This window comes from Phacochoerus africanus, chromosome 15, assembly GCF_016906955.1.
Source record: "Phacochoerus africanus isolate WHEZ1 chromosome 15, ROS_Pafr_v1, whole genome shotgun sequence".
Lineage (NCBI taxonomy): Eukaryota > Metazoa > Chordata > Mammalia > Artiodactyla > Suidae > Phacochoerus > Phacochoerus africanus.
Window position 1 is genome coordinate 100,457,735 of NC_062558.1, and position 26,049 is coordinate 100,483,783.

The 26,049-nt window shown below is 36.8% G+C and overlaps 1 protein-coding gene across 3 annotated transcripts in view; it reads right to left on the reverse strand.

Moving 5' to 3' along the window:
• Window positions 1-216: 216 nt before the first annotated feature.
• Window positions 217-26,049, reverse strand: part of ATAD1 (ATPase family AAA domain containing 1) — a 66,525-nt gene continuing 40,692 nt past the window's right edge. For all 3 annotated transcript variants that reach the window (XM_047762405.1, XM_047762406.1, XM_047762403.1), the window contains exons 7-10: window positions 23,570-23,659; window positions 20,586-20,636; window positions 4,289-4,422; window positions 217-1,910 (exon numbers count right to left, since the gene is read on the reverse strand). In XM_047762405.1, coding sequence (XP_047618361.1) covers window positions 1,790-1,910; window positions 4,289-4,422; window positions 20,586-20,636; window positions 23,570-23,659 — 396 coding nt within the window. In that variant the 3' untranslated portion in view covers window positions 217-1,789. The remainder of the gene's footprint in view (window positions 1,911-4,288; window positions 4,423-20,585; window positions 20,637-23,569; window positions 23,660-26,049) is intronic.

The window sequence follows — 26,049 nt, forward strand, 5'->3', positions numbered from 1 at the left end:
GCATGAAGAGAGATATCACCCCCTTATTTTGATCAATATGACATCAAATTAAAATTAAGTGACTACTGAAATTTATACTGAAACAAAATAATGACTAGACACTAGAATGTATGCTATAAAAGTTATATAGCAAGATAAAAACAGTCCGAAGGCAAGTTTTATAAACCAAAACAACCCTATAAGGTTTTACATGACTGAAAAAGACCAAGGCATAAGTAGAGAAAAACTCAAGAGGGACTTCTTTATTACATATTTATAAAATAATAGCATAATATAGTTATTAAAAATGGAGACAATTTTATTTTTGGTATCTTGTGTTTTGTATTCAATTTTTCAATCATCTTCACAATTTTTCAAATCCTGAACCTCTACCCTACCCACCATTCAGAGCACAACAATTAAAGAACAAACTGTCCCATGGGTTCCAAGGAGAGACTTAAATTATTAAAGAAATTAACCCAGTAACTCATGAATAAAGATTGAAAATTTTCAAAAAAATACAATAAAAACAAAGATGTATGAAGCATGATTTAATCTTTCTGATGATTCAGAGGGCACCTCAAGATCATATTGTGCCATTTTCCTTATGCTTGGTGTTTAAGTGCCTATAACAGAATTCTGGTTAGTGAAATTTTGGACAAGAAAATGTCATATTTTGCACACATAGCACAAATGACTACAAATACAATATGGGGATTTTGATGTGTATATTTGTATTAAGTAGGGCATAACTTATGCTAAGAAACAAAAAATTAAAATTACAAAATGGGTATTTTTAGCACGTGTAGTAACAGCTAGTTGTTTTTAACTATCATTTCATTTTTAGTGACCAAATTATATCTGACCACAATTAAAGAACATATAAATTTAAAATATTAAAAAACCATGCTTAAAACAACAGAACTGTTACATTAAATAAGGAAATGAAAGTCACATACATGTACTGAATGGCACTGAGGTTTTTCAAAGCCATTCTTTTGAAAGGCTTTCAATCCACCTTTATATATATCAATTTAAAAAATGTCTCTACTCAGTGTGTTTGCAGAAAGAGATGAAATCAGTGCTGATCACACAAGTGCCTGACAACCATTCAATGCTGACTACTGAACAAGTATTTTTATTTGATTATCCTGACATCCATAATTGAGCCAAATCTAAGTATTCAGACGTGGCTGACTCCAGCTATTCAACTGCAGAGAAACAATCAACTTAAAAAAAAACTGAAACAAGTAACAACTGGAAAGGGCTGAATCACTGTACCTTTCAGACACAACCATTAACCTTAGTTTTGCTATCTGCTACTTGGTACTTTTTGATTCAGTAGTTGGGGTAAAAAAAAGTTTCTGTATTCAAACCTATCTACAGAATGTCAATATAAAATGTGTGAATATATACATTTAATATACACACACACACATACACACACATTCCTAGAAACCAGCACTTAACCACATCCCCAATTCTCACTAATGACTCAGTGAATCATTTGTTACTTTAAGACCAGCTTAGACACTATAAGGCTGCAACATATGGCTAAAGAGGTCAAACACAAGCACCCACACTCAGGTTGATTAAATTGTTCCTCCTCATGATTTTTCATAAGTAGTAATACCATTTATATAACAACTATATCTCAATAACTTAGAATTCAGAGTATAAAACCAGTGTCACTAACAAAGAACTCCCTCACTGTTTAAAGAACACGCTTCCTCCTTCCATTCTATTTCCACTAATGACGAGAGGGCATACCAAACTAGATCACGCTGAACTATACAAATGCTCTTTACTCTTAATCTAAACAAACGTGTGTTAAAACATTCTGAAATGCTGCATCCTTTGATTTCTTCATCTTCTCAATTGCCCGATGTAGGTCCTGTTGTTGTACAGGTCGAATTTCATCTTCATCATGGCTAAAATGAAAAAAAAAAAAAAAAAAAACCACCACCAAATATTTAAATAACTTCACAATACACATCTTAAAATATTTTACCAAGATCAAAAAAAAAAAAAAGGAAAATTTTTTTCCCATCCAAGATACAACCACAATTAAGAATTTCGTGAAAATTCTTCTGAGGGATCAATCTACGCATATATATATGTCTTTAGAAATTTTTAAAAAGCACTGACTGTTGACAGGTAGGAAGCTAAAATGGCTGGCTATAACTATTATAGCTAGGGTAACTAAAAATCAAGTACTTCACTATGAGAATATAAAGGTGGGTCAGTCGATCTAAATGGGATTAAAATTCTCATCAAGGAATCAAAAGTTATTCCCATGAAAACTCGAATTAAAAAGTAGTAGTTGGGTATCAGAGTGCTATTGTGGCACAGGAGAAACAAATCTGACCAGGAACCATGAGGTTGTGGGTTCGATCCCTGGCCTCGCTCAGTGGGTTAAGGATACAGCGTTGCTGTGAGCTGTGGCGTAGGTCGCAGACGCAGCTCAGATCCTGTGTTGCTGTAGCTGTGGTGTAGGCTGGCAGCTGTAGCTCAGATTGGAACCCCAGCCTGGGAATCTCCATATGCTGAGCGTATGGCCCTAAAAAGCTAAAAAAAAAATGTAGTAGTTGGGTATCTATTCACTTACATGCTTAGCTTCTGAAAAACTGAAAATAAAATTCTTTGCTGTTAATAAAAATCAATTACTCTTAAGTCCTCCTCACTTTAATAAGGCGAAAAATATAATCCAATATGTAATATCTCCTTTGTAATATACAAACACTTAGGGGAAAAAAAATCAGGGAAAAAGTTATGATAACATAATCCATTATCCAGATTTTTCTTTTTTTTTTTGTCTTTTGTTTTTTTTAGGGCTGCGCCTGAAGCATATGGAGATTCCCAGGCCAGGGGTCCAACTGGAGCTACAGCTGCCGGCCTATGCCACAGCCACAGCAACGCCAGATCTGAGCTGCATCTGTGACCCACACCATAGCTCATGGCAAGGCTGGATCCTTAACCTACTGGGCGAGGCCAAGGATCGAACCTGAAACCTCATGGTTCCTAGTTGGATTTGTTTGTGCTGCGCCAAGACAGGAACTCTGATTACCCAGATATTTCATACTGGAATATAAAATTTTCAGGGCTTTATAGGACAACAGACTAACAGAATTTTCATTAACATAATTAATTTAAGCAAAATTTATTCATAGATCTTCCCCCCTCCCCTCTTAACTTATACGTAAGAATAAAAAAGCTACAGAAGGTAGGTAGGTTCTCGGCTACAAAAGTCAAAAGTATTCCCAAATTTGGAGCTAGAGTAGGTGGATTAATCTGGCAACAAATAAACAGAGTGACCCTCTCCACAAAGAGACTCAAGGGAGCACTAAGGTTATGGTCCAGAACTAGTGCAGGCATAGTTACTGGTTAACAGGGTAGCTTTCATACAATCCTTTCTACATCAAGAAAAACTTTTTTTTAAGCAAAGCTTTCTATGGCATTGCAATGTAACTGAAAACATGAAGAAGACTGGCAAATCCAGGTCCCCTGGAGTGAAATCCTCAGAGGATGAAGGGAGACTAAGAAACAAGGGGGTGAGTGGTAGAGAATTCATTCAACACAAGCCCTCAGAGTATAACTGTTTGCTAAGAGTCACCAAAACTCTAGGTTAGAGGAGGTTGGTATTTTGAACAGGGGTTTAGAAATGTAGTGTTACACTGGTTCAGAGCAAGTGGCCTCACGGGAAACAGGGGGACAAGGATTCACCAGGGCTGAGTTATTTCATAATTCACTAATATGGCTGGTAGAAAATTGGTTTCTCAAGCTCATAACACTTTGGAACTGGTTTCAAGTAAAGTTTGCTGCAATGACAAATGACTTGTTTATTAAATACATTAACAAGTTTAAGTCTAGTCCACAGGAATGTCCTCATGCTCCGATAAATGCAAAATTTCTGGAAGACAAGGCACACACTTCCATATGAAATTCATTTTAAAAATTTAAAATACAAAATCTAGGGATACTAGAACAGCTGTCAGCCTGGTAGAGCTAGGCAAGCCTTAATTTCTGCCAGCTTTCTCTGATCCATTTTATGGATTTTCAGTAGAAATTAAGTTTTTACTTTTTTCTCTTCATTCCAGATGCTCCCATAACCATCTCCCCTTACAAATTCATTTCTAGAATTCCTCTTCAGAAAAAGGACAATAAATTAAAAGTTAAGGGAATTTTTAATTCCAACTTCACTTTTATTCTATAAGCAGAGTTGGTATTATAAAGCAAATTTAAAAGACACTAACCTAAAAAGTTCTACAAGTTTGACAAATATTAAGATATTGACTCTAAATACACATACCTTTCTTCCGATGTAGAATTAACATATTCCCTGACACAGAGGAGGGCAGCATCTCGACACATCTCTTTTAGGTCACTTCCTGAAAACCCATCAGTTTCCTGGGCAACTTCTAGCAGGTCCACATGCCTATCCACCTTAAACATAAAACATGCTTAAAAAACAAATGTAAAATATACTGCAAAAGATATATCCAACCACTCTGCTTAGAATTAAAGAAACTTAAGCATATTGGAACAGCATGAAAGGAGAATGATTAGAAAATATTTTCAGGAGTTCCCATCGTGGCACGGTGGTTAACGAATCCAACTAGGAACCATGAGGTTACAGGTTTGATCCCCGCCCTTGCTCAGTGGGTTAAACGATCTGGCATTGTGGTAAGCTGTGGTGTAGGTCGCAGACGCAGCTTGGATGCTGTGTTGCTGTGGCTCTGGCGTAGGCTGGCAGCTACAGCTCCGATTAGACCCCTAGCCTGGGAAACTCCATATGCCGCGGGAGCGGCCCAAGAAATGGCAAAAAGACCAAAAAAAAAAAAAAATTTTTTTTTCAGTTTCTAGTTGTTTTAACTGTAAGAGCTTACTATTTGAAATTTAATTTTCAGTAATTGTCATTATGACCAAAACAGAAATAATTCTTACTGGATATATGAGAGTAATGGGAAAGAATAGACATTGAAATACCACTGGATTGACTTTGGTACCTCCTAGGAAGGTTGGCTGCATATCAACAATTCTCTGTACAGTCAACAGACTTGGCAAATAGCCTGTATCATTAAGTCCTGAGTCCATTACAAAAATCGTATTTCCACTCAAATATTCCAACCATCATTTTACTTGCAATGCTACTACCTCAATACTTATTCAGCACTGACGGTTTTGCATCCCAACCTAAAATTATGCAGTCAAGCCATCTTTTTAAGTGATCCCCCTGGGCACCTAACAGACTTGGGATAATTAAACTTACATGTAGATTAAGAAGAGATAATGATGAAGGAAAAGATTATTTTTTTTGGTTATTATTTTTAATAGTTATTTCCCCAATTCTTTTCCTACTGTACAGCATGATGACCCAGTTATACATACATGTACACATTCTATTTTCTCACATTATCATGCTCCATCATAAGTGATTAGACATAGTTCCCAGTGCTACACAGTAGGATCTCATTGTTAATCCTTTCCAAAGGAAATAGTCTGCATCTGTTAACCCCAAGCTCCCAAACCACCCCACTCCCTCCCCCTCAGCAACCACAAGTCTATTTTCCAAGTCCATGATTTTGGAAAAAATTATTTTAACTTCTGTCTATTAAATGATTCTTACGTATCATCGTTGTACTAAGCACTTTACAAGGATTACTCTCATTTAATCCTGCAGGGAGGTATTCTCATTTTCATTTGAAGATAACAGTAAAACCGGGAGAGGTTAAATAAATTGCCCAAGGTCAGTGCAGTAGAGATTCAGATGTATTTCTCTCCCATATAGCTAACCATTTTTATTAACATTTACTTTTCCCAAGTTGATTGGAAATATCACCTTTATTTGTTGTTAAATTCCCATTTGTCTTTATGAAAGATCCAGTGTTATGTAAGAATAACAACTCTACACAGGGACAAGAAACTTGAAGGCAAGATGACATGGAGTCTACTGTCAGCCCTGCAACTGTGACTTCACATGACAATATCCTCATTCCTAAATGTGGAGGTTAAAGAGAAATCACATATTCTTTGCTAAAAATAAAACTGATCCCAGAAGGTAGGTGTGGAGCGAGCAAGGAGAACGGTAAACTATATATAGATAAATCAAAGTAAGTTGTGATATATATATATACTGCACACATTTTATATATGTGATATATATATATGCAAAATTTAATTTTGAGTAGAGAAACCATGTAGAACTAAGTAGCACTAAAAGAGAATGTGTAACTTCCAAATGAATGGAGAAAGTGGGAAAAAGGAATGAAGAACACCAGAGCAACACTTAAGCATGAAGGACTGGGGGAGGGAGGAGAACTGGAAGAGGAGGGCGGAAGGTGGGTGGGGTCTAGGGAGAAAACCAAAAAAAAAGCATAACACTTGGAAAGCACTAAAATAAGAATGAGTCCAAATTCATTAGTAACCACCACAAGTGCAAAGAGAAATCATTACATAATAAAAAATAATTCACCAGGAAAATATAACAAACGGACAAATCCACAATAATACTGGGAGATCTGTAACTTACATCTTAACATATTGATATACCAGACAATAAGTTCCCAGGGCTAGTTATAGTTAGTATCTGTGATCTAAGGTACAAACATAAAACTTGACCAACTGATTATAAGAATTCTGTATAGTTTGGGTATCAGTCCTTTGTTGGTTACAAGGCTGCAAATATTTTCCAAGTGGCCTGTTCTTCACTTTGTTCATTTTATCTTGCTACACTTTCTAGAAGCCTTAAGTCTGATTACAGCTGCACTTTTCTCTTTGAAGTTTAAGGGGTTTTTTTTGTGTCTTAGGAACTCTTCTTACATGTGTACATAAGAAATCAGACATATACAAGCATCTAATTTCTCTACATTTTGTAACAGTGAAAGAAAAAAAAATAACCTACACCTGTACATGTATTATGTATCTATCATCACCCATCTATGGAACTGATATACACTACCTAACTTAACTTTAGGACAGCACTGAGTTCTCTACAAGGGACTGCCGATGATGATGTGGTGGTAGGGGGTAGGAAGGCTGGTATGAAGCCATATATACATAATTTATTTTATTTTATTTTTTTTGGCTACACCCACAGCATACGGAAGTTCCTGGGCCAGGGACTGAATCTGAGCCACAGCTGTGACCTATGCTGATCCAGCTGCAGCAACACTGGATCCTTAACCCACTGCTGCAGGCTTAGGATCAAACCTGCGCCTCAGCAGTGACCTGAGCCACTGCAGAGACAACGCTGGATCCTTAACCTGCTGTGCCAAAGTGGAAACTCCTGAAGCAAAACATTTGAATATCAGCTTTTAAATTTGGGTGGAAGATTTAAAGTTATTTGTGTATATGTTTAAAAGATATAATAAACTTTAAAAATTTGAATACTTAGCTTAAAAAGACCTTCCAAATTATTCTTCAAGATGTTAAAAATTAGCCTTCTTCCCTCAAACAATCAATACCTCCACCCTATCCTTTGCCCACTCCTTTGTTGGGCCACGCTATGTTCTAACCACTCACAAATCTTGTAAAGTCACAAAGATGAATAAAACAAGTATAAAGAAAGAATGAAAAGAAGATTGCAGTCACTGGGGGAGCAAGATTAGTAAACAGAGGTAGCCTTCCATAATGGTTAAGGGGAAGGCTCCATCACTACTTTTCTATGTAAACTTGGGCAACTTAGTATATAACTTCTTTGGATTTCAGTTTCCTTGAGTATAAAACAGTACTAATATGTACTGCTTAAATGAACTGAGGGTTAAATAAAGCAATGTGTATCTCACCACAATTCTTGGCACACAGCAAGCACTCTAAAAGTAGCTTTTTCATTTTAAGATAATGGCTGTAGATAAACAATGAAGTAATGAGAATTATTTTCCATAGGCAAGTATGAAGGCAATTCCCAAGTTTAAAAAAGGTTTTGAGTACTGGGATCAAAACAGGAATAAATTAATGAACTCCTAAAATAGCATGAAATAATAGCACTTATCTGTGTACAGTTATTCATTACATCCCCCATTGACTGTATACTGCATGGAAATCAAAGCGTTTTATGTGTATCATTTAATTTAAATTCTCAAACTGATTCTATGAGATTGTTGACATTATCTCCAATTTCTAAGTGAGAAAATGAGGTACAGAGATGCAAACAATATTTGGCTAAATTCACACAGCAGGAAATGTGGGATCCTCTGGTTTGTCTCCTAAACCCATGATTGTTAACTATTTCCACTGCTAAAGATAATACATAAATTATAGGGGGGGAAAAACTATCCTTACTATAGTGTCAGACATGATACTTGACTAGGTATAAATGTTATTAGTTCTAATTATTATTATTATTTTTTTGTCTTTTCTAGGGCTGCTCCCACAGCATATGGAGGTTCCCAGGCGAGGGGTCGAATCAGAGCTGTAGCTGCCGGCCTACACCACAGCCACAGCAATGCAGGATCCGAGCCGCGTCTGCAACCTACACCACGGCTCACGGCAACGCCAGATCCTTCACCCACTGGGCGAGGCCAGGGATCGAACCCGCAACCTCATGGTTCTCAGTCGGATTTGTTAACCACTGCGCCACGATGGGAACTCCTAGTTTTAATTATTTTTATACTTAAAACTTTAAGCCCAAACCAGCATACTACCTTCTTTAAATAAATTGTGTTAAGAATCCATCAATAAAGAACTGTGAAAGACTGGAAAACAGTATCATTTCGGAAGTTTCATTCTTTTCTTCAAAGAAAGAAACTCAAAATATAAAAGTCTAGTCATCTATTTGCATCAAAAACTCTAATTCTGTGCAGGAATGTATGAATAAGCATGACAACAACTCATTAAATAAATGTCTGTGCTACTGATTTGAAGCATCTTTTAAAATATTAATTTTTATTTTATTTCAGTAACAACATGCCTCCAGCTACTAGGAAATTAGATATTCCCATGTCAGCAATTAAACCGACAGCACTCATATTTTGCTTCACAAAAATAACAGGAGATTAATCCTTTCTTTGTATTTTCTTGAATAGGAAACAGATGCTAAAAATTCACTATACTCGTGACAAATGTAATTCTAAAAGAATTTCTAAAGATACTACTGTTAAAAAAAGCAGAATACTAAAACCAAATTTTAAATAGGCATAAAGAGTAGTAGTGTCTTAAGTTTAAATGTTAAAATTTAAGTCTGTGTAAAGTACGGCTATCTCAGACAAAGAGCTTACAGCTCATCATTTACATTTACCATCTATATAGTAATCACCTACATCACCTATATTTACACCAGACCAAATATATGGGGTTCAAAAATGTTAACTTCCAGCCATACATCACTAAGTTTTTACATTAAGTAATTGTATTAGTTAACTTGAGGTCTCTGCAAAATTGTTCACAACTACCCTCTAATGCCTGTTAGATTTCTAGCCACATCACAGTCATTCTAATTCAAAAGAACTTGTGAAATCATTTAATCCCCTTTGTTCTCTTCTCTATTCATCAATGTCTATCCTTGTTAACCAATGAAGCCTGTTTTATCCAAACAATACTACAACTATAACATGTCTTTCTGAAAGCAGTTGTCAAACATTTAGTTAAAAGGCAAAATGTAATTTGTTGATTTCTCACCCACCTAGGAGGGGATTCCTTACTCAGAATACATAAAGGGTTTTAGGAATTTCCCTGAAACTATACACACACACACACAGTTTTAAAAGGAAAGACTAAACAATTTTTTAATCTATTAAAGTGATTTATGATCCTTAAAATGCTTAGTAAACAGTGATCTAATTTCTGTAATATGTTAGAACTTTTAAACTTCACCAATAGCATGTATGTTATTTTGATGTATTTTAAATAACTAAATGAACAAAACACCATTGAAAGACACAAGACTTTAACAACCAGAAAGATAAATATTTCTGGGAAGAAAGACTCAACATCAAAATGATTTTAATTTTCTTACTTTATAATCCACCAAAAGCACTAGTTTTCTTTTTTTTTAATAAGACAAATTAATTCCAAAATTCATAAAGAAAAATGAGCAAAATAACCAGGAAACTGTGGTCTGGGGGACAACAAAAAGCGTCTAGCCCTACTTGCGATTAAAACTTACGAAGTCTTAATAATTAAAATAGTGTGGTGCTGGCACTTTAATGCAGAAAAAAAAAAAAAAGAACAATGACCTGAATTCGAAGTCCAGAAACAAAGCCAATACATAGAATTTTGTGTATGACAAAGGTGGCATCTCTAATGAGGAAAAGATGGACTATTCAAAACATAGTGTTGGAACAACCGGGTATCCATTTGGAAAAACAAAAGCAAAGTTCAACTCATAGCACACATTATATATCTGGTTAAATATGAACTACAGCAAAGATTTAAATGTAAGATATAAAACTACAAAGGACATCCAGATATCTCCTGATGAAAGAATATTGTTCTATCCAAGAAGTAATCCTGTCTCTCCCCTCTGCCAACATGAACCTAAATCTCATCTGGTCTCTTGATCGAACTGCCAATTTCGGAGGAGTCACTACTCCTTGTATATTATACAAAATTCAGGCTACAGAAAAATCTGGACAAACCTAACCTTGTTTTTTCAACAAGCGAATTGAAAGGAGAAGAGGGAAAGGAAGGGAGAATATATAATCTATAGAAGATTTAAAAACTACTAAATAAGTGCAAATTAAAAACTTCATATGAATCCTGAGTCAAACAAATATATGGTTAAAAAAAGATATTTAAGATACAATTAGAAATCAGAACAGACCAGATGTTTAATGACAATAATGAACTGTTGTCATTTTTAGTTAAGTATAACACTGATTAGTTAAGTATAACAGTTATAACTCAAATATTTGCAGATATTTGCATAGAGGAATTTGATAGGGGAAAACATGGGAGGTGAGGAAATAGAGCATGGATGAAGCAGAATTAGCCATGGGATGATGGTGATTCAAAGAAAAAGAAAACAACTGAAATACAAGTATCCCTCACTACCAGAAGCTATCTGGTTTCTTAGTGTGGACAGCATAACAATTTCAAATAGCGAGTTTAGGTATAAAGTTTATGACAGTGAGGAATACCATTAAAATATACTTGGTTATAGAATTTTGGAAAAACAAGCAGCAAGAGTTGGAAAATATGAAAAATTCCTTTACAAACGTGAGAGTAGAAAAGGAATTTTTAATTTTGATCAAAACGCAAAAGCCAGAAGTTCCCACTGTGGCTCAATGGGATAAGGACATGATGTAGTCTCTGCAAGGATATAGGTACAATCTCTGGTCTTGCTCAGTATGTTAAGGATCTGGCATTGCTGCAAGCTGCAGTGTAGGTCGAAGATGTGGCTTGGATCTGGAGATGCCCTGACTGTGGCGCAGACCTCAGCTGCAGCTCCAGATTCGAGCCCAGGTCTGGGAACTTCCATAGGCTGCAGGTGTGGCCAGAAAAAGAAAAAGAAAAAGAAAAAACCCTCACCCAGGGAGGCGGAGAAAGATAGCAGAAAAATAAGAGGTGCTCACCTTCTCCCACAAACAAATCAAAAAAACATACCTACATGTAAAACTTCTCGTACAGAACATCAACTGAATGCTAGCAGAACTTAAACCTCCAAAAAGGGGAAGGAACTCTTGACATAACTGGGTAGAACAAAAGAAAAAACAAAAAACCGAGAGAAAAGGAATCAGGATGGGACCAGCATTCCTAAGAGGGAGCTGTGAAGAAGAAAGGAACCCACACCTTGGGAAGCCACCTAATTGATGGAAAGATCAGCGAAGATGGAGGGACCTCAAAGTTGCTGAGAAAAGTGCAGCAGCTGAACTGAGGAGGGCAAAGCAGAGTGAGAGACACAAGATCATGTGAACCACCAGCCCAGACACCATAGCCCGAGATGCTCAGGTGGGGCTGGGCACTGAGACAGGTGCCAGAGGTCGGTCCTGGGGAGAGGACTGGGGCTGGCTGTGTGGGGACAGCCTAAGGGGCTATGGAGCAGTGCACCATCAGCGGGGGAACAGTGTGCTATGGGCTGGGGAGTGGAATGCCACAGTAGAGGGAACCCGGGAGAAGGTCCATGCTCAAAGGAGAGGCAAGGTGCCATTGCTGTGGAGGGCAAGAGAAGGAGGGGTGGATGGCCATAGGAAACCCCCTGTGCCCAAATGTGTATGCATGCGCCCACTGGCTCTCAGAGGGTGGGGTGGCCCCAGTTACTTCAGGGGTTGGCAAAAAAAAAAAAAAAAAAAAAAGAAAGAGGGGGCACTGCAATCAAGCACCAAATGCCACTGCTCTCACTCCCCTGGGAACACACCCACCCTGCAGATGCCACTGCCAAACGCTCTGGGCAGTGCCCAGACACTTGGTCACTGTCCCTTCCCAAGACTCTACAACTAGAAGCAGCTGGTACAGCACCTCCTATGCAGACTAAGTGGGACAGGGTACTTGCGTGGTCTGCATGTGGCAAGGGCAAATCACCACAATTATCTCTGACTCCAGAAGTGGGCATGGCCCATCACCACTGGGGATACCTGAACAAAAATCACCTGCAGCCCCAACCACCTCAGAGGGCACCACAAAGGAGGACATTCCAATGGAACACCACCTGTTGTTGTTTTCACTCCCCTGGGAGCACCCCCCTCCCCCCGCCGCCCCGCTGCTGCCACTGCCAAATGCCCTGGGCAGGGCCCAGATGCTTGATCACTGTCCCTTCCCAGGAACCTGCTTGTGCAGCACCTCCTGTGGGGCTAAGCAGGATGAGGTGCTTCTTACATGTCTACAGGAGGCAGGGGCAAAACACCACAGTCATCTCTGGCTCCAGAGGTAGCAGTGGCCTGCTACCAACAGGGGTCTGTGAAGAGGCATCACCTGCAGCCCCAATCATCTCAACGGCACCAAAGAGGAGGGAACTGTGACCGAACACCACCTGTTGGTGCTCTTGCACTTCTGGGAACACACGGGCCCTGCTGTTGCCACTGCTGGATGCTCCAGGGAGTACCTACACGCCTGATCTGTCACTTCCCAGGATCCTGCAACTAGGAGCAGCCTGTACAGCACCTCCTATGTGGGCTAAGTGATATGGGGTGCTTCATACATGGTCTACAGGTGGCAGGGGCAAACCACCGCAATTATCACTGACTCCAGAGGTGGTCATGGCCCGCACTCACTAGGGGTCCCTGAACAGGTACCACCTGCGGTTCCAATCACCTCAGAGGAGGGCATTGCAAACGAACACTAGCTGTTGTTGCGCTCACTCTCCTGGTAACTCATGCACCCTGCTGCTACTACTGCCAAATGCTGTGGTCACCTTGAAGATCTGCCTAGAGCTCATTACCACTTCCCAGGGCCCTGCAACTAGGAGTAGCCTGTGCCACCTTCCTGCAGGTCCTTGCTGCTATTGAGAGACAGCCACCAGGCACTGACTGCTGACCCTACCCATTGCCTCCTTCTCTCTGAAAACACACTGAGCATCCTGGGGATAATAGCCTGCTCACACCAAAGAAAGAGACAGCAAATATTCAAACTCCCACACCAAAATAAATAGTACCCCCCGGAAAAACACAAAGAGGTGCTCTTGCATAGAAGTAGCCTTACAAAACTACAGTTTGGTTTCCCTAAACTCAGAGAAAAACATAAGCAAGATGAAGAAGCTTAGAAACAAATCCCAGTTAAAGGAACATAAGAATTCACCCAACGCAGACAACAATGAAACAGACCTTTGCAGGCTGACAGACATTAAGTTCAAAAGGGAGATACTGAAAATACTGAAGGAATTAAGACGGAATATCAAGAAATTAAGAGAGGATATGAACAGTAATGCAGATTCCTTTAGAAAGGAACTAGAAAATATAAGGAGGGGCCTAGAAAAATTATAAAATTCATCTGCAGAGATGCAAACTGAGCTAAAGGCACTAAAGAGCAGAATGAATAATGCAGAGGAACAAATTAGTGACTTGGAAGACAGAATAAGGGAAATCACCCAATCAGGACAGCAGACAGAAAACCAAGTGAAAAAACATGAAAGTAACATAAGAGATCTATGGGATAATATAAAGCAGGCCAATCTACGCAAAATAGGAATTCCAGAAGGAGAAGAAAAAAGATAGGGGGATTGAAAATATATTTGGAGAAATTATGGCTGAAAACTTTCCAAATCTAAAGGAAACTGATATCAAGATATAGGAAGCACAGAGGGCCCCAAACAAGTTGAACCCAAATAGGACCACACCAAGACATATTATAATAAAAATGGCAAAAGTTAAACAGAGGATTCTAAAGGCAGCAAAAGTAAAGCAAAGTGTTAATTATAAGGGAACCCCCATAAGGCTATCAGCTGATTTCTCTACAGACACACTACAGGCCAGAGGGAGTGGCAAGACAGATTTATTAAAGTGCTGAAAGGAAAAAAATCTGCAACCTAGAATGCTCTATCCAGCAAGAATATCATCTAAAATAGAAGGAAAAATAAAGAATTTCTCTAACAAACAACAGCTAAGAGTACAGCAATACTAAATCCATTCTAAAAGATATACTGAAAGGGCTTCTCTGAATTAAAAAAAAAAACAAAAAAACTAAGAAGAAACAGAATGGAGGAAACCACAATTGGAAAGCAATCACTCAAATAAGCCAGCATACAGATCTAAACATGAAGATGTTAAAAAAAAAAAAAAAGACTTCAAAATCATACAATGTGGGGAAGGAAAATATAGATTCTCTTTTTTATTTGAATGATGTGTCTGAGCCTATATGACTATCAGGCTAAAGCAAGCAGATACAGAAAGGGATATTTAACATACTTACAAAACTGGGCAACCACAAATCAAAACCAAACAAACATTCATAAAAACTGAAAAGTACTCAAGCATAAAATAAATGGAAATTTTCCAACCAAAAAAAGGAAGAGAAACAGAAACAACTGGAAAACAAGGTTTAAAATGACAATAAATACATATCTTTCAATAATCATCTTAAATGTCAATGGACTGAATGCTCTAGTCAAAAGATACAGAGTGGCAGATTGGATAAAAAAAGCAAAAACCTTCCATCTGCTGTCTACAAGAGACTCACCTTAGGGGAAAAGATATTTCATGCCAATGGACAAGATAGGAAAGCAGGAGTTGCAATACTCATATCAGACAAAATAGACTTTAAAATGAAGGCCATAAGGAAATACAAAGGACACTATTTAATGGTTAAAGGATCCATTCAAGAATAGGATATTATAATCGTTAATATCTATGCCCCTAATATAGAAGCACTCAGATACCAAAAAATAAATACTAACAGACGTAAAAGGAGAAATTGATGGGAATACAATCATAGTAGGAGACCTTAACACCCCACTCACATCAATGGACAGATCCTCTAGAGAGAATATAAGGCAACAGAGATCCTAAATGACACAATAGAAAAGTTAGACTTAATAGATATTTTCAGGACATTACATCCAAAAAAATCAGAATATATTCTTCTCAAGTGCATATGGAACATTCTCAAGGACTGATCACATATTGGGGCACAAAGCTAACCTCAACAAATTTAAGGTATAAAAATTATTTCAAGTAGCTTCTGTGACCACAATGGCATGAAACTAGAAATCAAGTAGAGGAAAAGAAATGAGAAAAAACTTACCACATGAAGACTAGACAACATGTTACTAAAAAACCAATGGGTCAATGAGGAAATCAAGAAGGAAATTAAAAAATACCTCGAGACAAATGATAATGAAGACACAACCACTCAGAAGCTATGGGATGCCACAAAAGCAGTGCTCAGAGGGAAGTTCATAGCAATACAGACTTTCCCCCAAAAAAGAATAAAAATCTCAAATCGACAACTTAACCCACCACCTAAATGAATTAGAAAAAGAAGAACAAACAAAACCTAAAGTCAGCAGAAGGATGGAAATCATAAAGATCAGAGAGGAAATCAATAAAATAGAGATTCAAAAAACAATAGAAAAAAAAATCAATGAACACAAGAGCTGGTTCTATGAAAAGGTAAACAAAATTGACTTGACAAATCTCTGTCCAGACTGACTAAGAAGAGGAGAGAAAAAACCCAAATAAACAAAATAAGAAATGAAAAAGGAGACGTCACAACGGGTACTACAGAAATATGAAAAACCATGGGAGAATATTATGAACAACTGTATGCCAACAACTTTGACAACCTAGAGAAAATGGACAACTTTCTAGAGACTTACAGCCGGTCAAAAATGAATCAAGAAGAAATAGATCAAGTGAACAAACGGATCACTAGAAATGAAACTGAGTATGTCATAAAACCACTCCCTACAAATGAAAGTCCAGGACCAGATTGGCTTCACAGGCGTATTCTACCAAACATACAAAGAGGAACTTATTTCGATCCTCCTTAAACTTTTTCAAAAGGTTGAAGAAGAAGGAACACTCCCAAAGACATTCTATGATGCCCCCATCACCCTAATTCCAAAACCAGAAAAAGATACCACCAAAAAAGAAAATTATAGACCAGTATCTGGAGTTCCCGTCATGGCTCAGTCGTTAACGAATCCAACTAGGAACCATGAGGTTGTGGGTTCGATCCCTGGCCTTGCTCAGTGGGTTAAGAATCCGGCGTTGCTGTGAGCTGTGGTGTAGGCCGCAGACACGGCTCAGATCCCGTGTTGCTGTGGCTCTGGCATAGGCTGGCGGCTACAGCTCCGATTCGACCCCTAGCCTGGAAACCTCCATATGCCACAGGAGCGGCCCTAGAAAAGGCAAAAAGACAAAAACAAAACAAAACAAAAACTATAGACCAGTATCTTTGATGAATATAGACGCAAAAATTATCAACAAAATTTTAGCCAACCAAATCCAATAACATATAAAAAAGATCATACACCATGACCAGGTGGGATTCATCCCAGGTGCACAAGGACGGTTTAACATACACAAATCAATCAACGTTATACACCACATTAACAAAAGAAAAGTCAAATACCACATGATCATCTCAATAGATGCAGAAAAAGCATTTGCCAAAGTCCAACACCCATTCACGATCACAACTCTTACTAAAGTGGGTACAGAGCGAACATACCTTAACACAATAAAAGCCATTTATGACAAACCCACAGCAAATATAATACTCAACGGAGAAAAGCTGAAAGCTTTCAAACTAAAATCTGGACGAAGACAAGGATGCCCACTCTCACCACTGTTATTCAACATAGTACTGCGAGTCTTAGCCACAGCAAGCAGACAAACAAAAGAAATAAAAGGCATCCAAATAGGAAGAGAAGAGGTAAAACTGTCATTGTATGCATAAGATATAATACTATATATAGAAAACTCTAAGGACTCAACCAAAAAACTACTTGAACTGATCAACAAATTCAGCAAAGTAGCAGGATATAAGATTAACATTCAGAAATCAGTCGCATTTCTATATACTAACAATGAAGTATTAGAAAAGGAATACAAAAATACAATAACTTTCAAAATCGCACCCCAAAAAATCAAATACCTGGGAATATACTAGACCAAGGAGGTCAAAGACTTATATGCTGAAAACTGTAAAACATTAATCAAGGAAATTAAAGAAGATGTAAAGAAATGAAAAGATACTCCATGCTCCTGGGTTGGAAAAATTAATACTGTAAAAATGGCCACGCTACCTAAAGCAATCTACAGATTCAATGAAATCCCTATCAAATTACCCATGACATTTTTTGTAGAACTAAAACAAACAATCCAAAAATCTATGTGGAACCACCAAAGACCCAGAATTGCCAAAGCAATCCTGAGGAACAAAAACCAATCAGGAAGCATAACTCTCCCAGATTTCAGGCACCATTATAAAGCCACAGTAATCAAGACAGTGTGGTTGGTATAGGTACCAAAACAGACAGACAGACCAATGGAACAGAATAGAGAACCCAGAAAGAAACCCAGACACCTATGGTCAATTAATCTTTGACAAAGGAGGCAAGAATATAAAATGGGAAAAAGTCTTTTCAGCAAGTCTTGCTGGGAAACCTGGAGAGCTGCATGTAAATCAATGAAACTGAACACACCCACACACCATCCATGAAAATAAACTCAGAATGGCTTAAAGATTTAAACGTAAGACAAGACACCATCAAATTCCTGGAAGAGAACATAGGCAAAAAACATTCTCAGACATCAACCTTACAAATGTTTTCTCAGGTCAGTCTCCCAAAGCAACAGAAATAAAAGCAAAAATAAACCAATGGGACCTAATCAAATGGACAAGCTTTTGCACAGCAAAGGAAACCAAAAGGAAAACAAAAAGACAACTTACAGAATGGGAGAAAATAATTTCAAATGATGCAACTGACAAGGGCTTAATCTCTAAAATATACAATTTATACAACTCAACAGCAAAAAAGCCAACAACCCAATGGAAAAATGGGCAAAAGACCTGAATAGACATTGCTTCAAAGAAGATATACAGATGACCAACAAGCACATGAAAAAAATGCCCAAGAGCACTGATTATTAGAGAAATGCAAATCAAAACTACCACAAGATACCACCTCACACCAGTCAGAATGGCCATCATTAATAAGGCCACAAATAATAAATGCTGGAGGGGGTATGGACCAAAGCGAACCCTCCTGCACTGTTGGTGGGAATGTAAGCTGGTACAACCACTAGGGAAAACAGGATGGAGGTACCTCAGAAAACTATACATAGAACTACCATATGACCCAGCAATCCCACTCTTGGGCATATATCTGGACAAAACTTTCCTTGAAAATGACACATGCACCTGCATGTTCATCGCAGCACTATTCACAATAGCCAAGACATGGAAACAACACAAATGTCCATCAACAGATGACTGGATTAGGAAGATGTAGTGTATATACATAAAGGAATACTACTCAGACATAAAAAAGAACAAAATAATGCCATTTGCAGCAATGTGGATGGAAACAGACACTCTCATACTAAGTGAAGTAAGTCATGAAAAGTAAGACAAACACTGTATGATACCACTTATATCTGGAATCTAATATACGGCACATATGAACCTTTCCACAGAAAGGAAAATCATGGACTTGGGGAACAGGCTCATGGTTGCCAAGGGGGAGGGGGAGGGAGTGGCATGGATTGGGAGCTTGGGGTTAACAGATGCAGACTATTGACTTTGGAATGGATAAGTAATGAGATCCTGCTGTGTAATACTGGGAACTATGTCTGGTCACTTATGATAGAGCATGATAATGTGAGAAAAAAGAATCTATACATGTATGTGTAACTGGGTCACCATGCTGAACAGCAGAAAATCGACAGAACAGTGTAAATCAGCTATAATGAAAAAAAAAATCATTATATAAATCCCTTAAAAAAAAAAAACCCAAAACCATAAAACATAAAAACATGCAGTCAAATCAATAAACAAAGTGGGAAACAATATTTTCAAATCATATAAACAAAGGGCAAATCTCCTTAACACATTAGAGTTCCTACAAATCTATATGGAAAATACTGCAATACAGAAAAATAGGCAAAGAATTTGAACAGGTATTTCACACACACACACACAAACAAAAATTTTTAAGAGGCTTTTTTACACATACAATGTTCAACTCATTTCATCTCTACATGTAAATTAAAAGTACAATGAGGTATCATCTGCTACCTATCATGAGGGCACAAAGTTCCATAACATTCTGTTGGCAAGGCTATAGGGAAAGAGGCACTCTAATGCTGCTGGTCTAAGAGTAAACTGGCATGAACAATTTGGCAAGTGCTACCAAAATTATAAACATCATACCCTTTGATCTAGCAATTGCTCTTTTGGGAAATTCACCCTACTAATACTCCTGGACAAAGTATGATATGACATATGTACAAGGTTATTCGATGCAACATTTTTATAACCAGAGAAAGACTGAAATTGAAAGTGTCCTTCAATGTAGCATTGATTAAATAAATTATGGTATATCCATAAAATGGAATCCTATGCAGTGCGAAAGCAAAGAAAAAAGAGAAAACAGAATGAGGAAACCATATGGTAATATCAAAGATAAGTGAAAAAAGCAATGCACAGAATATTGCATATGGTTTATGTAGGAAAGGGGAGGATAACTGTATATTCTAATTTGCTTGTACAGAAGTAATGCCATCTGAAATGATACAGAAGAAATATAGGGGAAACAGACTTTCCCCTGTAAACCATTTAATATATTTATTTTAATTCTTAAAACATATGATTATTTTACCTATTTTTAAAAACCTTAAACACAAACTAATGAATACTTTATCATTACTTTCTTAATTCTAAATTCCAACTTCAAAAAATATTGCAATAAAATTAAAAAAAAACCTCCCCATACTCTTTTGCAAAAACAAACGTATCCTGCATAACCAGAGCCAGTCTAAAAAATAGCAAAGAGGATTTTAATCTGTAGAGATGAAAACACATGTTTTTCTTTTAAAAAGCAGGTTACCTTCAATTAGTTCAAATATACATAATAATTGAGTTACATGAGCAGCCAAGAGTTTTATAGTTATTTATAACAAGTTCAAAGCTACATAATTCTCAGGTTCCTTTTGCACTTCTGTCTAAAATGATTTTGTGAACATAAAATTTTTTATATTGATTGGATGGGGAAAAATTGTAATTCTACTTACATTTTCATTTTTCAAGATGAGTTTCAGGATTGCTTCTCTTTGTTTTAGAGCCTAAGATCAGAATAATTTCCCATTAGCATTAAAAAAAAAAGATCAACTAATTTTCCTAATTTCTAATTAATTTCTTTCTTTCCTTATAAACTATCTCACAGTACCTATGGAAGAAATGACAGAAACTCTGACAGGTCAATGGAAAATTTGGCTAAAGTGAGGTCTAGATGCAAGAATCTAAAGTAATCTTTGGGGTCACCTTACTGAACTGTATCTTATTCTGAACCCCCAATGCCTAGCACAGTATATGGAAAATAACATGCCTTTGAATTTTGGGTGAGTAAATGAATTCCTATGACAACCAATGTCTTTCCTCTATAGCTCTGCAAATCTCCTTTTCTTCATTTAGGAAACTTCTGAAAACTCTCTGCTATCACAAAATTGTTACCAGTAACTGGAAGAGTTGGCAATGATACCTGCTTGACTCTTCCAGTCAACATATAAGTTCAATAATATATATTAGTGAATTGTATTTAGTGTTGACAGTGTATTTGTTTATATGCTTGTATGCTTTTTCCCCCAGTGATGCTTCATATTATTACACTAGAGAATAGAAGCTTTAATAGAATACTGTACATATATACAGTAAATATAAATGCTTTTAAAAATTATTATGGCTGAACTCATCCCTTTTGTCATAACCACTGGGAAAAAAAAAAAAAGCCAGTTACAATGAATATCAAATGACCTGAAAAACAAAACCAAACTTTGTCGTTTTTGTATTTCAAATGTGTTACGTGTGAAGGTTAATTTGGTATGTTATATGATCACCAATAAATACTTTCTGTTAATTAAACATTTAACTTAGAAAGGAGTTTTAAAGTAAGGTTAATCATATACTCTGATACCATAGTTATGCAATAAAAAAAAAATTACCCTATAAGGTATGTGTGTGTTCACTGTAACAGAATAAAAAAAGGGGTTACAAAATGCTAGTTTCTACATTAACAGTATACAAATTTATGACAAATATGACAAAATCTGTTACAACCTATTCTGAACACACACAATAAATATATTAAACTTACAACTTTGGTAAAGGCTATTTTCCACACTGTTGTGTCCTATGTTCTATTCTACTGCACATCAAAAACCTTTGTTTGCTATTAGACTATAAGCAGAGATTGTATCAATGTAATCTTTACCTTCAGAACCACTGAGGTGAACTAATTTTCTCTAAAAATACTGTGATGTCTTTTTTTTTTTTTTGCACTCTTTTAGTGCACACCTGTGGTTTATCGAAGTTCCCAGGCTAGGGGTCAAGAATCAGAGCTACAGCTGCTGGCCTATGCCACAGCCACAGCAACACTGGATCCAAGCTGCGTCTTATATACCACAGCTCATGGCAATGCCAGATCCTTAACCCACTGAGTGAGGCCAAGGATAGAACCTTTTCCTCATGGATACTAATCAGATTCGTTTCCACTGAGCCATGATGGGAACTCCCTGATGTCCTGATAACAAAATAAAATCAAGTATCTCATGTGATGCACACAAAGTTCATGTAAACCTTCAGCAGTCAACCTTTGCAGCTTCCTCCCCATCTTATTTTCTAATCCTAAATGAACCACTCCCAGAAGTCACTATTAAACATGTGCTTCCACACCTTCTTGCCTTTGTTCATCCCGGTAGAAAAGTGTTCCTTGCTTTACTTATCATTCCTACCACCCTTCATCCTTCAAGGTCCAGAGGGATACTGGAAGCTGGATTCTGGACTTCACTAGTTACTTCTCATACAGAATTATAAGTTTTCATCATCATCTCAGGTCCTCACACTTCTTTAAACATACCTTTGTTAAGATATATTTTACATTATTTATTTTTGCATCTGGCTCACCTGCAACACAGAGTTCTATTAGGACAGGGGCTATTCTACGCACCAGAGCCTAGCAGGTATCTGACACATACTAATGCTCAATAAATACTGGTCATACTACATAAAATTTATAGTCATACTACACAAAATTTATGGTCTTTTACATCACGTAAGAAATCTCTTCACTGAATTATCAGATAAAGTTTCTGACTGCCGGCCTACGCCACAGCCATATGCACACCTTGAGAGGAACCAGAGGTTGTAGCTGTGGCAAAATTGATCAGAGTAATTTTATAGAAGCCGCAATCAACAATTTTAGGAAACCATGTTTAATTGCCACAAACTGTTAAGTTGAAGAATGTAAAATTGGGGGAAATATTTTTAAGCCTGAGATTTTAAATTTGAGAAGAATGACAGAGAAAGTTCTTCTACACAGCAATACATGTAACATGCTAATTGTATGGTGCATATAGTCTATTAATTCTAACACTGTTTTATCTTCTTTAATCTAAAAGCAGACAAAATTCAAGTTTTGGGATTTGGGCAAAATATACAGTATCAGTAGGTTATAATCATCTACTTCAGGGTACTTCTTAACTAACAAAAAAGAATGCCAGAAAGAAGATACTACTGGTACAACACCACCCTCACATTTGCATTCTTTTGTTAAAGTGTAACCTCTTAGCTCCTGGTTAATCATTAATCCTGTCAGAGGAAAGCACTGGTTACGACTATCAATAATTAATCAAGTAAATACCAGGTGTTCTTCCTGTCAGGCCTTCTGAAGGGAACAATTCTTTAACCCTAACCCCCCTGATTTCATTGTATGTTAAACCAAAATTATAATTTACATTTGCTTGTATATCTTCCATAGACAACTTGCTCTACTCTAAAGAAAACACTAACATGTCTAGGCAAACGACGTAATTATATACTTTGAAGAGAAGCAAATGACATTGATCTCAGGAAACAAAGAAATTTAGAAAGTGAGAAAAGGAGTGGAAAGGACAAAAGTAATTATGGGGATTTTGCTCTGTTCCTCCCCTGCCTGTCACAAATAATAAGTCCTATTAAAAAATCATTCCCTTCTTGAAATCACACAATCAAATCCACCTACAGGCTGGTTTATATGAAATCTCGTAGGCATTCTTCTCATTATAGCTGAGTCAAGATCCTGCGGTCGATTAGTAGCTCCCATCACTATGACCTAAATATATAAAGAAAATAAAGGCATTAAGTATACCAGAAACATTCCTTTTAGGTTACTGCAAGGGCTTAGAAGATATAGAAAATCAAGTGGGATTTAAACTAAATCTTCTATAAGAATCTGATCATACACCACTGTTAATCAAATATTTATAACCCACCCCAATTCTGTATTTTGCAAATACAAAATACAAAATTGTATTTTTTCAAATATAATAGTGGCTACATATTGAATAACTGAAAACCATTTGCTGCTTGGAAGTGTATAAGAGGGGGACTACTTTAAATCCTTTAATAATATTAAGGAGAGAAGCATTTCTCCTATCAGAATGAAGATTCTAGTAACAGTAATAGATATGCGTTTTTTCCTCTAGATTTCACATCATCATCTCACGGCACTATCAGCACTGCAGGTGATATCTTCTTAGTGCTAATAAAACCTGAAGTGATCCAACTTTGTTTTATTTTTAAATTTTATTTATTTATTATTAGGCAAGGAATAGATTTACTAAGATAGGACACTTGTGAGAGATGCAAGCAGGCAGGCAAGGAGGATCAAGTGATCCAATTTAAAACAAGGGCAACAGAATAAAAGCAAACATTAAAATGCTGGGTACTTTTTAAAAAAGGGGAAAAAAAATGGCTGGTGGCCCTGCCAACCTCTGTGCCTGTGCCACTTATTTATAAAGAATGTAAAGGTAAAAAAACCCCACAAATATAAGGACAAAGATATACAAAACAGTTTAATTTCTGAAGGGCTTCAATACTACCATTATTGTTGTTATTTCTATATAACATAATAAGCACACATCTGCTACCTGAAATGAAATTTATTCATATTCTAATGAAAACATTTATTTCAGCCTAAGAGGTCTTAGCTTACTGAAATAATCTGAAATCTAACTCCGGAACATGATGAAAAGTCCACTAAATCTTATATTCTACTACTCTTCACATTTACTGTTACTCAATAGTCAAATACTTTCAATTAACTGTGAGAGGTTGCCACCTAGAGGGAAAAAATACAAATACAAATTTGAGAACATTCCACAACATAATATAATTTTGAATTTGAATTAAGTAGTCCTAACGTCAAAATATTAATGCTCTTACCTGTTTTTCTATGTTGACTTTCAACTCTCTAAAATCAGTAAGAAAGGAAATTTTCTACCAAATGTAAAACAAAAAAGTCTTTAAAAAAGTGATCAGATGAATTAATTGCATAAGACGAAGGATGAATGTAAATACATTGAGACATAATGTTCATTAAGTGTTAAAAGAGAGAGCTTCAAAGTGATAAGGAAACTTGTTGAAGACATATTATGTTGAAGACTCAACCACAGAAGCATTGTGGTTGAGGCAGTACCTGAAAAAGTGGGCTGTATTTTGAGAAACATTCTAGATAATCAAACAGCTTAAAACAAAAAACTCAGTATAAAAGATAGAATGCTAAAAATTAGCAACAAAGAATCCACATAAATGTAGCACAACATGATCTAATGAATTATGGGGTAATAACAGGGTTTCATGTTGAAAAAGCAAAAGAGACTGGCTCACTTAAGCAAAAAAGTTTTTTTCTTTTTAATAGCCACACCTGAGGCATATGGAAGTTCCTGGGCTGGGGTCAAATTGGAGCTGCAGCTGCAGGCCTACGCCACAGCCATAACACACTGGATCCAAGCCACATCTGCAACCTATGCCACAGCTTGTGGCAACGTCAGATCCTTAACCCACTGAGCCAGGCCAGGGACTGAATCTGTATCCTCACAGACATTATGTTTGGTTCTTAACCAGCTGAACCACAACAGCAACTCCAAAGAAACAAATTTTAAGCAATGATTTTAAAGGCAAAAAAGATAATCTTAACACATATATTAACTCTATGTAGTGCAAGTAAGCTAAAATTAAAAATGGGGAGCAACAGTAATTTTTTAGTATTTATGCAGCAAAATTAATGCACCTTCTAGGTATTAGTTAAGACTTTTAGAAATCTTTAAAACAATTTTAGCTTTTATGTCTCCTGTCTCTCAAGATGAAGAATATGTCATCAACAACTTGGATTTTCAGTAGTGGTGACAGGTTTAATTGGGCCATTCAACTATTTTTGTTTCCTTTGCAGCAAGGGAACAAAGAAATTAAACTGGGGTACTCGGCTCCATCCATAGTCACAGAAAAGACAATTTTAGAGAAAAGCCTATTGGTTCATATTAAAGAAAACGTCTAAATCTAAAACTACTATTCAAAAATAGCCAGTTTGACCCCCTCAAGTCAAAAAAGGCAAAAGCAACATCTTTGCTTCCTCAAAAGTTTGTCATAATAAAAATAGTAACTACTATAGCAGCGTAATAAGGAACTATAGTTCTGAAAATTCAGTTTTAATATGCTGTGTCA